Genomic DNA, 14527 nt, shown 5'->3' with positions numbered 1-14527 from the left:
AGAGTGATTGCTGGGGGCAAGGGTGCCAGGCCTTGGCAGGGCTCTCTGGAAGCCAGGCCAGCTGGGTGCCTCATAACTGAAGCCCTTGGATGCTTTTGGGACACAGGACTGGTAGAGTGATTTGAGGACAGTTCCCAGGCTGGTGGCTGAGAAGAGGGTAGAGGGATTTATATCTGGGGAGAAGGGACAGGACTGGCTTCTGTTGGCCCTTCTAGAGTTCCAGCTCTTGAGGGTGGCCCTCTTTGTGCACTTTGGGGGAGCTACTGGTATCCTGGGTGGTATAGGGGAGGGAGACATGTCTTCCCCCAGTCTCCTAGGACCTTTTCCTGAACTCTGCGCTAAACGAGCCAAGTCAATTAACCAAAGGAACCCCCATTTTTATTACACAAATATGTATGCACACCCCTGAAGAATCAATTGACTTTGGGTTAGAGCTGGAGGTGGAGCCCCTGAGGTGAGGAGTATTGTGTGGGTTGGCAAGCTATCTTGATATGCAAGATCTGACTTCAGGTAGCAGAAGGAGCCTGCCAGCCTTCGGAGCAGTGAGGGACACCGCCCGCCTGTGGAGGCAGCCTCCTGTGTCCTGTCGCCTCGAGGCCACCAGCATATGAGAGCCACCTGCTTCACCAGTTATCTTCTGACCTCCATCCTGGTAAAGGACAGAGCTTCTTGGATGGGCTACAGAGACCTAAGGGAGCTCTGCCAGGCACTCCATTTGCATCCTGTCCTTGGCCGTGGGCTGGCTATTGAATGAAGAATGAACACAACAGCATCCAATGAGAGTTGCGAAGGCTGGGAATGGGGGAATGTGTGGGGACTGCTTTATAAGTTTAAAGCCCTTCTCCGTAACTGCCCTCCTCCCCACTTCCTGGTCTGCACCTCTCCCTACTCTTCCACTCAAGGATGTAGCCTCTGTTTTCTGAGTATTTGGGTTGAATCACTCACTTGTTTGAATCTCCTGTCGAGCTCTCCCAAGTGGCTGATCCCAGAGGATCAGGCCAGGCCAGAGGAGACCATGAGCTTCCTCCACCCACATACCTGGTGGATCTTTCTGCTCCACTCTCGCACAGCTCAGGGACATGGAGGTTGTTGCCTTGGGGTTAGAAATGGATGTGGTCACCATACCCACCCATTAGAGCCATGCCTAAGGAATGAATGACTATCCCTCTGTAGGGACAACTGAGCACAGTTGCTGAGGAAGTCCCACACTGTGAGAAAGGGAAAATACACAGAGATGGGATGCACAGGGCCATCTCAGCCCTGACTGTTGCTGTTGCAGGCATACCCACAAGAGGTGGTAGATTGGAGAACAGAAAGGCCTCCCTCCTCATCTTTGGATTCAAGGTGTTGAGAGATACACAACAAAGTTTTGTTTATACCTTGAAAAATATTACAGGAAGAAACAATCCTCTGGATGGGGTCTCAGGAATCATCTAGAACATTGTAGAACTGAGGCTTAGGTGAGTCAGGGTAGGCAGGGGTTCCAAAGGCCCTGGAGCAGTTTCCCAGGCAACTGGGTCCCAACTATGCTCAGTAGTTCCATGCAAATAGGCAGATTCTAGAAAATTCTAGAATGTTCTGGCATAGCCTTACTTAACTTCACTCTATAGGATGGAGGGGGAACATAACACTTAGGTACCTAGCCAAGTTCATAGGTCAGAAATTCAAGCTCCTAAAAGGCACAGGCCTGTGGTTCTAGCACTAGGGAGGCTGAGGCAGGGAGTTACAAGTTCTAGGTCTTCCTGGGCTTACAGAGTGAGATCCTGTTCCTGAAAACAATGAAAAGACATTTACCATCCAGAGGCTGTGACAGTCCCTTATCTACCCCCAGGTAAAGCTCACAGGTGCCTCAGTTTCTCTTCATGTTTCTCAGCTGTTGAAGGTTTGGAGGGTGTTGAACCTCTATTTTCCAGCTTCCCAAATAGAGCAGACCATGCAGGTCTGCCTGGGCCATATGGGGACAAGCTGGAGAAGAGTAAGTCTAGCTTTGGGCATCATAGCACATGAGCTTAGGCCCTCCCTGGAGAACCAGCCTGGCTTGGAGCAGACCCAGGTTCTCTGACTGTCCTTGCTCTGTACTCAAACTCCTTTGACAGGACCCTTAATGATTGGTCACTGTCCTGATAGTTCCCTTTTAAGGAAGACTCTATTGAGGGGACTCCATACATCCCAAGGACAGGCCTGGCTCCCGAATGATGCCGGGGTCTCTCTCTTCTTGGCCTCTGCTGGGACCCACAGCATCCCCATGCCTTGGAGAACCCTCCCTGGAATGAACCTTCTTCTCCCAAGCCTGGATGATAACTTCTAGCTTCAGTTGAGTGTTGGGGCCTGTGGACTGTGGGGGATGTTGGTTCCCCATGTGCCCTTACCAGGCCTCACTGGCAGGTCTTCTGAACCCTCAGGGTGCCTAGTCTGTGAGATGTCTTAGCATAGCCATGGGTGCCCCACTTAATCTGGAATCCTGAGCTGCCACTGGATGAGAATCTATCTGGCTATTCTACCAAAAAGTGCTCCATCTCATGTGGAACTCAAAGCCTGCTGCTTCTCCCTGTTCTGCCTGCCCCCTCCCTGAGTATGGAGGGGCTGGTGGTAGGGAAAGGTAATAAAGTCTTAAAAAACAACCAGAAAGGGGTTTGGGGAGTCTCATTAGTTGTCAATGTATAAGCAGCATTTTTGAGGACCCAAGTGGCCCTCTATGTGGCAGGGGTTATAGTAACCTTCCTGAAATCAGTGGGCATGTCTCTAAGGGCTGTCTGGCCTGTGGCTGCCTCAGGTAGGCATGGTGCTTAGTGACTTCCAGCTTGTCTGGGCTGGCAGAGGAGCTATGTTCTGGCCATCTGAGAGCTTTTCTCCATTTTCTCTTCAGCCTGGCCCCTGACATCCCAAGGCTCTGGAAGGCAGCTCTGTCTCAGCCAGGTAAATATCCAAGTCCTGAGGCTCCTAGGTGAAGCATCTAACTTCTCTGTCATGACTCTTTTTGTCCCTCAACATAATCTTTTTATTAATTATTTGGGGATTTCATACAATGCACCTGATCACACTTGCTTCCCATTCGGCACGCCGCTTCCCCCCCCCCCCTACCCTCCTACCCTTGAGCCTGCCCACCTCCCCCAAATAACAACAATAACAACAACAAAAAATACAAAAAAACCACCAAGTCCAATTTGGGTTGCCCATATACTCACTGGAGCCTGATCAAACTCCCAGTGGCCAGCCCCTTAAAGAAAACTGAGTCCTTCCCCACCCCACCCCCACCAGAAGCTATCAATTGGGAAGAGCTACATTTCAGCATCTTTATCACAATTTTTAAGGACTCTCTTTAATAACTTCATATCTGAATTTTTTTGGGGGGGAGCAAGAGGAGGGGTTGTCACAGAAGCCTTAAATGTCTCTCACTCTCAGTTATGAGTCTGCAGTCACCGAGATCACTGCACAAGATGCCTCCCTGCTCATAGCAGCTGGTAGCAGCATGGATCATGGACATCAACGCGGTTTCTGGTGAATGCCATGGCTCTTTACACATACAGATTCTGAGTTGTTTAGCCTCACCCTAGGCCTTGCCTGGTTTCCTCATTTCCGAGGTGGGGAGGTTCCACTGCTTGAAGGCCCTTCTGTTTTAGGCCTCTGTCCTCTTTGATGCTCCTCCCTTCTTGCCCCTGAAGCCGCTTTGGATGCTACTCACTGTTATGGCTTGGCAGGAAGATGAGGCTGTGTGTTTGACTGGAGCAGGGTGGAGGGGCTAGGAGGGTGAGAAGGTTCGAGGGTCACTACGGTCCTCAGTATGTCTTGATGTCCTCCTCCCTATACTTCGGCCCACATCTGAGAAGCAGTGAGAGTACTAGCCTGGTGGCCTGGGTTCTCTTGGGTTGATGAGCTGCTGCCTGGGCCTGTGTGAAGGCAGGCCTGGAAGCAGGTGACTGGGGGCTGTGCTGGGCTCTAGGAGCTAAGGAGGACTTGTTTTCTCTGGGACCTCAGAGGTGGGCCCTGGGGGGTTGGAGAGAGTCTGAAGAGGGGTGGAGATGGCTCCCTTATGTGTCATGAGAACTGAAGAGGGGTTTGGGGGTGCAAGGAGAACCCTTGCTGTTCCCTGGCACCCCGGAGTGCCTGACAAGGACACTGAGAGGCCAGATGACAGAACCAAGCTCAGGCCATATAGGGCCTGGCCAGGAGAGAAAAGGCTCTTGTGTTCTAGTAGATTCCATCTCCTACACTCAATCAGTATCTGAGCCTTGGTGGGAGGGGACCTGGTCCCAGAGCTTAGGGATGGGGTAGTAGGATCTGTTTCTAGACCCTCCATTAGAGAAGACAAGATGCTTCCATTCTTAGGGAAGCATCTCTGGTCAACACCAAGAACTCTTACCCAACCCGTGCGCAGGAGGTCCAGTGAGCAAAGCAGGGGCAGCATTGTCCTAGAGCAGGAGAGAAGGTAGCCACTGACCAGGAGTGAGAGGTGCTTGGCTGGTGAGCTCCTATGCTGCCCCAACAGCCCTGCTCTGCTTGCCTACCAGCCTTGTGCTGGGCAGAAATAGTCCAGCATGCTAAGGTTAATGAGAATTGAAGTTGTCTGCTCAGATCTGGCTACCCTAAGCATAGCCCAGATCCTGTAGTAGCCTAGGTCCTGGACACCCATTGTCCCAGGTGGGAGAACCTGAGGGACAGGATGTGGCCTCCAAAGTTCAGGGCATAGGCCTGGCTCCATCCAGACCTCAAGTATACAGACACAAGAAGAGGAGAAGGATGCCTGGGGCTGAGTATGGTGAGGGATATACCCTTGATCACCCAGAGGGAGACCTTAGAAGGGCACCCACAGTGCTGTGAAAGTGGCTTTTGCTAAACCAAGAAGACTCTCAGAATTGAGGGCCCAGAACTTCAATGGAGGGTTGTCCCACCTCTGTTGGAGGCCATATTATACTGGGGATGCCTGCTGGGGGCTGAGGGAGGAGTGGGGAGGGTCCCAGGAGCATTGTTCCTGCCTGGCCCTTCATCTTCTTTCTAATGGGCTGGGAGGCTGCTGCAGGTCCAAAGGCAGGGGCCAGTGATCTTCAGGGCACAGGTGTGGCTTCTCCATTGGGTCCAGAAACCTCTGTGGCCTTTATTTTATCCAGTGATTTAACTGTTTTGCTTGAGCCCAGTTTGAAGTTGGGGCATTCCTGGGCCAGCTGCTCCCTCTGTTTCACTGTCTTTCTGGCACCTACCCATCATGATGGAAGTCCTGAGTACGTGTATGTATGTGTGTATATGTATGGGGAGGGGTGCTGGGTGTGGGGGGAGGGGAGATTCAGATAAACATGGCTGCTGAGATTCCAGGGTCAGTGGATTGACTATGCGTTTAGCCAGGGTGGTTTTGGGAAGGATCAGCCAGCTGCCTTCCGGCCTTTGGGAGGCTTTCTCTGCTCTGAGAAGGCAGGACTGGGAAGAGGCGGGGCTTGATGCTTGGGGGTGTGGCTAGAAAGGGGTGTGGCTTGATACTGGAAGATCAGGGGAGGAGTCTAGAGCTAGAAGGCCAGGCAGGAGTGCAGAAGGGAGGAAGAGCCAGCCTCACCCACCTAGGGGATTTCTCCCGCTGCCTTAAGCATATGGTTGTGCCTGTGCCTCTGTCTGGCCTAGGTGTCTCATCTCCATCAGCCTTTTGTTAAAGGACACCTTTACTGTCCTATGTCACAGGCAGAGGCAGGTAACTGGTGAAAGGCCACAACAGCCTGGGTAGCAGAGGTCTCTTCTCTCTGTATGCTGGCTCAAAGATGGGAGAAGCTCAGGTTTGGGCAGGGCCAACCCCAGTGCTCAAGAACCACAGCTGGGCTGGAAAGAGCAAGGGCAGTGGGAGAGGCAATCCCATGAAACAGGAGCCTTGCTGGTCCTCTAGCAAATGCTCCTAGCACCCACTGGACACCAGGGCCTCGATAAGGGGACAAAGGCACAGCTCTGGGGACAAATACTCATGGGTATTGTCAGCCCAGCCACTAGAGAGCTGAGGCGAGGCCCACAAAGGGCCCTGAAGAAAGGGCCGCGGGAGGGGCTGCAAATGGGCCTTCCCGCACATGCCACCGTTGCCCGGGCGACGGCCCTCTCATGGAGAGGTCTGCTGGGCCATTGTCCGGGGCCCGCAGGACGTGTCACACACCAGATGGTCGTGTGCTGTCTAGGTCACTTATAGGGGGACAGAGTGAAGGAATGTGGCCAGCCCGGCAGGCCGGGGCACCATCTGTTCCCTCAGACCATGGGCATCGGGCGGGCATTGAGCGTCCATCCTGCCAGGCCCAGCCTTCTTCCCGGCTTTAATTAGGTAATTCCATAATTGGCCTTTATTTCAGGTAAATTGCATTTCACACCCGAGAGGGCTGCAATGGTCCTTGTGGGAGAACAGCACTTGGCCACTCTACACAGTCCATAGGACAGCACTGAGGCCAGCCGGGTGCAGGGACTGGGTCCTGCCCAGATGGGCGGCCCTGAGCTCCTCATGGGTTGTAGCCTGCCTGGGCAAAGCTGAGGGCCCTGGCTACAGTCAGCCACAGCCTGGGGCTTCCACAAATATTTACCCAACAAGGAAACAACAGCTTCTGCCTTTCAGCAATTGTTGCTGCAAAACCCCCCTTGAGTGGGGGTTGAGGCTGGGAAGCCTGAGGCCTCAGCCACCCCTCTACCTTCCTCTGCCAGGGATGGCCAGCGCTTGTCAGACCAGAAACCAAGATCTTATGGTGGGAGCTTCTAGGACATTCAGACCCCCAAGAGGTTCAGTGTAAGAGGAACTCGAGGGCCCTCCTGCAGGGGCCTCTAGTTGCATCCCCATACTTGGATCCCTGATCCTGCCGCTGGCTACCTGCTGCCTCCAAAGACCCAGGGTGCCTCCATCCTTCAAGTCTCAGATGCCTTCAGTCCTGATGGCCTGACATATGGGGTAGGTTCCGGAAGGACAGAATAGGGACAGAGTAGGTTCAGTAGAGACAGTGGACACTGGTTGGACAAGTTCTGTTTACAGTGCACTGTTTCCATTCACAGTGGCTGAATCACAAAGAGTGACAGCCACAGGGCCAGGAGGGCAAGGTGTTATTCACTTGGAATAGGCCTCCAGCCTAGTAGACTGACTGGACAGCCAGAGGAACATCACAGTATCCCAACAGGGAAACTGAGGCTTTAAGGGGAGCCTAGGAACTCCAGTACTTATTTGTACACTTCTGTTTCAGGAATCAAATTCTTACAGTCTTGGGGGCCGGTCCTGGGAAGGACTCATTCTTGAATGGCCTCTTGGGTCACGAGTAAGAGCCATCCTGGCGGGCAAGGACAGATGAGAGGCCCGGCACATGTCTGAGGGTGACTTCTTGGGCATATGTCAGTGTTGTCCAGCTAAGCCAGGTCCTAACCCAGGCTCAGCTACTCCTAGGGCTCAGGGTCTTCTGGGAATCAGGTGGTAACTACATCTTGATCATACTGAGTAGACAGGGATACCTGGAGTGGAGGCCCAGGGCTGCCCCCAACCCAACCCAGCTCAACCTTTGACATTTCTCCTTGTCCCTTTGAGCCCTTAGAGGCTGGGCCTTCTCTGAATCATGCTCACTCCATGGCCACCTGGGCACCTGGGTCCCAGGGAACTAACTGTAGGGTCCTGTCCACAAAGAGGTTGAGGCTGTCTGTGGGGAGCAGCAGGAGACAGGAGGGTAGGGCAGGGCAGAGAATGGAGGTTGAGCTCTATGTTACTGTAAAGACCCTCCCCCCACAAGACACTCCCAGAAGCAAGCATTTGCCAAGATCAACCTGAGATGTCCCACGTTTATTTGGAAAAGCCTTTCAATCAAGATCACACTATAAAATTCATTAAAACAGAGATTCTGAATCACCAGAAATTATTCTGATTTCTGTGAGGTGCGATGCCCAAGGAACCAATCCTGGGAGAAATGCTGATACCACTAATGGCACCATGGCTCAGCTGCTGGCTGAGAGATGTGGTGTGATGAGGCTGGAGTCAGAGCATCTGTCCGGTACCTCTGATCACCAAGGAGTAAGGGGCTGACTGCGCATATAGGGTTCATAGGGCCTGAGGGCCCTGCTGGTCACTTTGGGGGAGGAGCTGTCAGTTCATAGCTGGCTAGGGTGGTGGTCAGTGGACATTCCCCTGCTTGGGATATCCTTTGAGGGAAGCTGGGAACCCCTATGGTATCCTGTTCATGTGATCAGCATCACTAGAGAGTGAAGGAATCAGGCTCTGACCTGCTGAGCCCCCATTGGCCTCTACCCTATAGAGTGGGTTGGGCATGCCCTGCCCTGCCTGCTCCCAGTTGAGCCCTGGATTCAAGGCTGAGGGTGAGGACCCCAGGACCCTGCCAGATTCTTCTTGTCTCCCTTTAGGAAGCTACTTGACATCACCTGGACGAGCCTCCCTCTGCCTGAGTTGCATCCTAGCCCTACACAGATGCTCCCCATCACTGTGTCCCAGCCATCAGGCGAACAACATCACCATCTTGATAGGACTGACAATTCTGGCCTGAGAGGAACCCCATGCCAAGCCAAGTTCTAGTACCTACTGGCTGGGCCTTGGTGAGCTCCAGGTTCAAGCTGGTGGCTTGGTCCATGGGTTTTGGGGCCATGGGGAGCTAGACTGTCATATCAAGCCTTCAAGGGGGTGAGGACCAAGGGTGAGTGCCACTGTTGAGAGGGAGGTGGGGCAGACCTGTCGGGTTACCCCTCAGGAGCCCTCATCAGGGCCTATCCGGGGCACAGTCAGCTGTTCATAGGTGGGCAGGCTGTTGCTGGGTAGGAAGAGCTCAGGGTTGATGGAGCCACCTTCGTCACTAGCCACCACCTGTGGCCTGCCATTGCACCCTGGACCGCTTTGGTGCAGGGACAACAGCTGGTGGAGCATGTCTGTGATGATCATCAGCCTCTGGTCCAGTTGTGTCACCTGTGAGGACAGAAACAGAGATGAACATGGTGTTAGGAACAGGCTAGTGCAGGCCACCTTAGGGCCTGGGCATGCAAGGCCTGAAAGACAGAGCATGACATGTCTTTATAGATGTGTGTTGAGTTTATACATGTACCATGCCTGAGAGGCCCTTGGTCACCGTCATGTACGTGTCTATATGTGTTTACTGGGGTACAGTACAGTACTGAGTTCTTGTATGTGTCCATACATGTGTATTAGTCCTTTCCTATTTCTACATAGACCTAGTGGTTGGGAGTCACCACTTAGCTCCTTCCCAGGCTTTTTGGTCTTTGAGACTCTGGACAAGCCTTCTGGAGTCTCTAATACAGCCTCTTGCTTTTTGTGGCCAAGTGGAGAGAGGGAGGAATGAGCATAAAGGGTGGTCCTTCGAGGCCAAGGGCTATGTCTGGCTCAGCTTAGAGGGGATGAGAACACAGAGGGGCCTAGCTGGGAAGGGGCCTGGCAGCTGGAGAGAGGGATTGGACAGCTGAAGGTCGAGCAGGCAGAGGCTGAGTGGACCATGGATAGTGCCAATCCCCAAAGGTATCTCAACAGGTACTAACTTAGGACACCACCACCTTTCTAGGTCCCTCATTGATCAGGGCAGCGACTGCATGGAGTTCTGGACCATGTGGTTCCTACTCCATGCCTGTAAAGGGCTTGTTTTGCTCTGAGTACTAGCTAAGAAACCAGAGGAGAGGTAGAGACACGGCAGAACCTGGGACAAATGGGTGCAGAGTAGGCACTTGACAAAGGCCATACTTGCTGTGCTTGTAGGAGACAATGGAGAGCCATCAGAGAACCCCTTAGAAAGAAGGAGCCATTGTGCAAAGGGCTAAGCCCAGCCCTGGGGGCCTGAAATGGTCAGCTACTTCCTTTTCTCCTCTAGAAGAAGAGAAGACCCATCCAGTTCCCTAGGAAGCAGGGACTGCTCCAGGGCCAGTTGGAGGACTGGGTTGGGGGATACATGAACCTACCTAAATAATAGAGCAGGGGCTGCGAGTGAGTGAGGGGGCCTCAGATGCTGAGCACATGGGGTGGCTCCTTCAGTGTGCTCTGTTAGTAAAGCAGGGGCCTCCCTCACCTCCACATGGGGACCTGGAGTAAGGGGAACACCAGTGATGTAGGGATGGAGTCACAGGTCTTGACAGTTGGCCTCATTTGGTCAGACCTGCAAAGCTGCCTTAGGGTAAACCATGAGATGACTCAGCCAGCTGCTGACTGCTGGCCTCAAAACCTAGTTGACTTGGGCCCTGAGGACAAGGGGCAGTCAGGGGCTGGCTCCCATCTTCCTGGACAAGTGTGTACCATGGGTGAAGTCTGTGTCCTAGGCAAGCTCCTGATGCTTTCAGAACTGGCTCCTCTGCCCACCCACTACGTGTGTGTATTCTGAAAGGGCTGGATGGTAGCATCCAGGCTTGAGGGCTCACAGGGGGAAATTGAAACCAGGGCTTAAGAGTGCCATGGGTGGAAAAAAGCTAGGTTGTCCCTGGCAGGTGAAACCAGAGTTCACACCCCGTCCAAGGCCGCTCTGAGCTCTGCACCAAAGGGGAGCTGTCTGAGGCTACTCTTGGTCTGGCCTTATGCAGCTTTAAACACACAGAGCCAATCTGAGTAGGCAGGGGGAGAAGCACCAGTTGGCTCATGGGAAATGGATCGGTTCATGAATGTTTACTATCCCACAATTGAACACCTGTGGACACCTCACCCTTGCTAATGGGCAGAGTCCTTAAAGAGAGTTCTCGGGTTGGGGGAGGGCTGTTTGAAATCTCCTGCAGGGCAGCTGCCACAGGGCCCACCAAACCTGTGTGTGCCATGCCAGGGTATCCCTGAAGCTTCCCTGGAATGTTCTCAAGCTTACAATGACCCCGTGGCTGCTGCTTATGTCAACTGGGGTTTTGAGAAGCCTGTTTGAGTCCAAAGGTGTCCTATTGGCCAAGCTGCTGGAGGCAGGATGTAGACTGGAGTCCGAAGAGGGTCCAGAGTCTGGGGCCTCAGTGTGCTGCTGCTACTTTGTTGAAGGGGGGGAGGGGTAGGACTGTGGAGGCAGGAAATAGTGCAAGGCGTCATTTAAAAGTATGGACTTCTCCAACTCTCTGGTTGCTTTAGAGTTTGCCTGGATCCCATGGCCATGTGTGGGATTCTCATGGGTTTTCTTGGCCATCCACAGGATCCTCCTAGACTGTCCAGCTGCTCACAAATAGGGTCCCCTTGCTTGCCCTGGCCATTATGGTGATGAGCAGTAACTTGTAGCTGAGTTCTGTAACTTTCCTGGCCTTGATCAGACCAGATTGCCTCAGCCAGCTTGGCCTGGGGTAGGGATACCAGGGCTTGGTTGGGTTCAGGGTACAGGGCCCTAGGATACATTTATGCTGAGGATCCTTGTTGGTCAGCCCAGGGTCTCCCGTGACCTGTAGGATCATGGGAGAATGGTTTTTGGTGCCTTGGGGGACATTCATAGGTTACTTTCAGAGGCTATAGTAAAAGTATTTGCTACCCAATGAAGAGTCATCAGATGCCATCTGGCACTAGAGGAGCCTGTGGGGGAGTTGGCCAGTGTGGATGTCATATGCTTATTTTATGCTCTTGACTGGATCTTGGTGCCTGGACCTGGTGCTTGCCAGCTAGTCTGTCCAGCACAGCTTGGGGATTGGGGTTGCCCTGTGCAATAGGACTGTTTGGTGCAGAGACCTGGCCATGCAAGCTCCTTGTTGCCTCTGTTTTCCTAGCTGGAAAGTGAACCAAGATGCTGCTCACTGGGTGTATCATACAGGAGCCTGAAGAGCTTGCCTGCCAAGGCCATGCTTCTGTCTTGAAGGCAGGTGGTCTTAGCTTGCTCTTCTGGCCTCTGCCTCCTTCCTGGCCACTTAGGCTCCCAGAGTAGTCCATAAAGAGCCTCTAATGCCCTTCATGCCCAAGCCCGTGTCCAGTCCTGCTGGGCCACTGCAGGGAGGATCCTGGCCTGGTGTACAGTGGTTCCTTAGCCCAGAACTTAGCTCCAAAGATGATACTTCAGCAATTGTTCCTGAAGCCTCCTGGCTCGACTTTTCCCCTTTGGGGTTTCAAGTACATGGCCAGAAAGCTGGTGAGCACTCTGCCCAGTGCTGAGTAGGTGGAGGCAGGGAGCCACATCACCACAGGCAGGTGCCCAGGGTGGTGCCAGCACCTTCAGGGAAGGGAGTGCCTGCTCTGGGCTCTGGGATGGTATCCTCCAGGAGCCATTGGGACAGATCGGTTTTGGGGATCTCAGATCTCATCACTATTTGCAATTCAATAGTGATTAACAGGGCAAGGCAGACAAAAGCCTTGTTGTGCCCTGTCTCTGCTCACCTAAGTAAAAGCCATGGATGACTTCTGTGGGCCTCAGAAGAGAAAAAAGCAATTAGAATAACAGCTAGTTAGAGAGCCTGCGGCGGCTGGCGATCAGACTCAAGGCGACAGGGATTCCTGTTTGATGTGGTTATGAATTTGTTTTCAAAGGAAAATCTTGAAGAGTCTTTTCAGAATTTTTTTTTTTCAGAACCTGCCCAGCCTTGATCCTTGGTCAGGATCCCCAAAACCCTGGCCTTGTGGATTGCTTCAGGCAGCTTAGCCTGGGATGGGGACACCTGCGCTTGGGTTCAGGGTGTAAGGCCCTGATACGCATTCAGGTTGGGAATCACTATTGGTCAGCCTAGGGCTCTCTGTAGAGTCACGGGAGAATGGCCTTTGGTGCCTTGAGGGGCCACTTTTAGAGGCCATATTAAACACGTTTGATACCCAGTGAAGAGCTATCAGATGACAAGCTGGCAACAGAGGAGCTTGTGGGGAGACGGCCAGTGGGACGTAGGGAGAAGACAGAGTGCATAGGAGCCTAGAACCCAGCTGGGCTGCTCCCTGGCCTCCCACCGGCCTCCACTTCTGCATCTTATGGATCAGGCAATACGGTCCTCGGCCCCGCCCTAGGCTGCCTGCCTCTCAGTCCTCCTCCACTCCCCTCTCCCCAGCACCCCGACACCACCATCAGAGAGACACCTTTTTAGTGCTGTCTAGGCTAAAGGTAGCCTAGGGTACCATGGGAGAGGGAAGATCTAGGGCAGAAGTTGGAGGGGTAGCAAGGGAGCAATGATTGGTGGGCCTTTATTAAGCACTTACTGGGTACTGGGGCCCCAGTGGGTTTATACATGACTGTCCTTTCAAGACACCAACCAGGTTAGCACATCTCAGCAGGCAGCATTATGACCCCTCATTTCAAATACCCCACGGGAATGCTAAAAGAAGGGGTATGTGGTGGGGCTGGCTGCTAGGGTCATCCCCTCCCTCCTCCCCCTTTGCTGGCCTTCTGCTATGGAACTTTCCTCCCATCCCCCAGAGTCCATTCAGCTGGAGGCCAGGATCCCTGAACAGTTGTATCCTCCAGCCCAGCTAGAATCCTCTGTTACAGAAGTGTCAACTGGCTGGCCTCCCACTTCAGCGGGTTTATACACGATGGTCCTTTCAAAACACAAAACATCACTGTGCTGCTGGCCCAGGAGCCACCTTAGAACTCACTCCCATTTTCCACGTGGCCTTTTTTCTTTCTTATTCCCTTGACTCCACGCTGCTCCTCAAACACGGCAGTGTGTGCCTGTCTCTGGGTTGTCCACTCTCAGCCCTTTCTTTCCTCTGCTGTGGCCCTGCCAGCCCAGTCATGGCTCCCGCGGGGTGCCTGGCATCGTTTGTTAGCCACCAGTTTCTCTCACTGGAACTGGGCCATGTCAGTTGTGGGTCTCTGTCCACACAGGCTGTGTAGGACGCTAACTCAGGGAAGGACACAGCCAGTGCTAGACATGTGAGCACCTTCACTCCGGAGTCCAGGCCCGAGGGGAATGAAGGTAGTTTTACCTACGTGAGAGCATTTGGGGAGGGGGTGCTGCCTTGCTGCCTTACAGGCTCCATCCTCACCTAGCACCCATCTGCTTGGGGAGACCATGGAGAACTCTCATGAATTATATGGTCAGCTTGTATAGGTTGGCCTTGTGGAGTGGATGCCAGCCCACATTAAGAGGCTGTGCTTACAGTTACCGTATTTATGACTTCATTTTAGTGCTGCGGCTTTTGTAGAGAAGCCTGCATGCAGTATCTCTGGCTGACAGTCATTAGGGGGACCGTCTGTCCTTTGGATCCCAGGATCTGTAGGGCGCATGGGTGAGTATGCCTGAGAATGCAGGCAGGGTCCAACCTGGTGTTTCTAGGTCATGTAGAACAGTGTCTTTCTGTACCAATACCAGGGCCTCCATTGTATAAAGCAATGTCTTCAGCCCCAGTTGTTCATTTTACAAATGTCTTAAAAAAGGCCTTGTGTGGTGGTGCACACCTTTGACCTCTCTGTGAGTTTGAACCCAGCCTAGTCTGTATAGTGAGTTCTAGGCCAGCCAGGGTTATGTAAAGAGACACTGTCTCTAAGAAAAAAAAAGTCCAAAAACAATGACTCAACCCCTTGTCTTGTTTATGCAGATAAACACTCAGTTCCCACCAGCACACCAAATAAACTATCTATGCCAACAAATAGATATTCCTGATGACCAGAAACACCAGTCGCTTGGGTTCATCAACTATACCAGATGGGACCTGGGACTATAAAGAGCATCTGAA

The 14527-nt window shown here is 52.9% G+C and overlaps 1 protein-coding gene and 1 long non-coding RNA gene across 4 annotated transcripts in view; both read right to left on the bottom strand.

Moving 5' to 3' along the window:
* Positions 1 to 356: 356 nt before the first annotated feature.
* Positions 357 to 1517, bottom strand: LOC121821150 (uncharacterized). Of its 2 annotated transcripts, none has more exons than XR_006061838.2 (3): positions 1380 to 1517; positions 946 to 1093; positions 357 to 743 (listed from the first exon to the last, which is right to left on the bottom strand). It is a non-coding gene; the product is annotated as an uncharacterized LOC121821150 (long non-coding RNA). The 2 variants fall into 2 exon arrangements; XR_013046263.1 differs by having other exon boundaries at positions 357 to 649.
* A 6233-nt stretch (positions 1518 to 7750) lies between these two features.
* Positions 7751 to 14527, bottom strand: part of Kcnq1 (potassium voltage-gated channel subfamily Q member 1) — a 330113-nt gene continuing 323336 nt past the window's right edge. For both annotated transcript variants that reach the window (XM_006977299.3, XM_076555691.1), the window contains one exon: positions 7751 to 8893. In XM_006977299.3, coding sequence (XP_006977361.1) covers positions 8678 to 8893 — 216 coding nt within the window. In that variant the 3' untranslated portion in view covers positions 7751 to 8677. The remainder of the gene's footprint in view (positions 8894 to 14527) is intronic.

The sequence above is a fragment of the Peromyscus maniculatus genome, chromosome 1 (genome assembly GCF_049852395.1).
Source record: "Peromyscus maniculatus bairdii isolate BWxNUB_F1_BW_parent chromosome 1, HU_Pman_BW_mat_3.1, whole genome shotgun sequence".
Lineage (NCBI taxonomy): Eukaryota > Metazoa > Chordata > Mammalia > Rodentia > Cricetidae > Peromyscus > Peromyscus maniculatus.
This window is presented reverse-complemented; position numbering and strand designations above follow the sequence as displayed.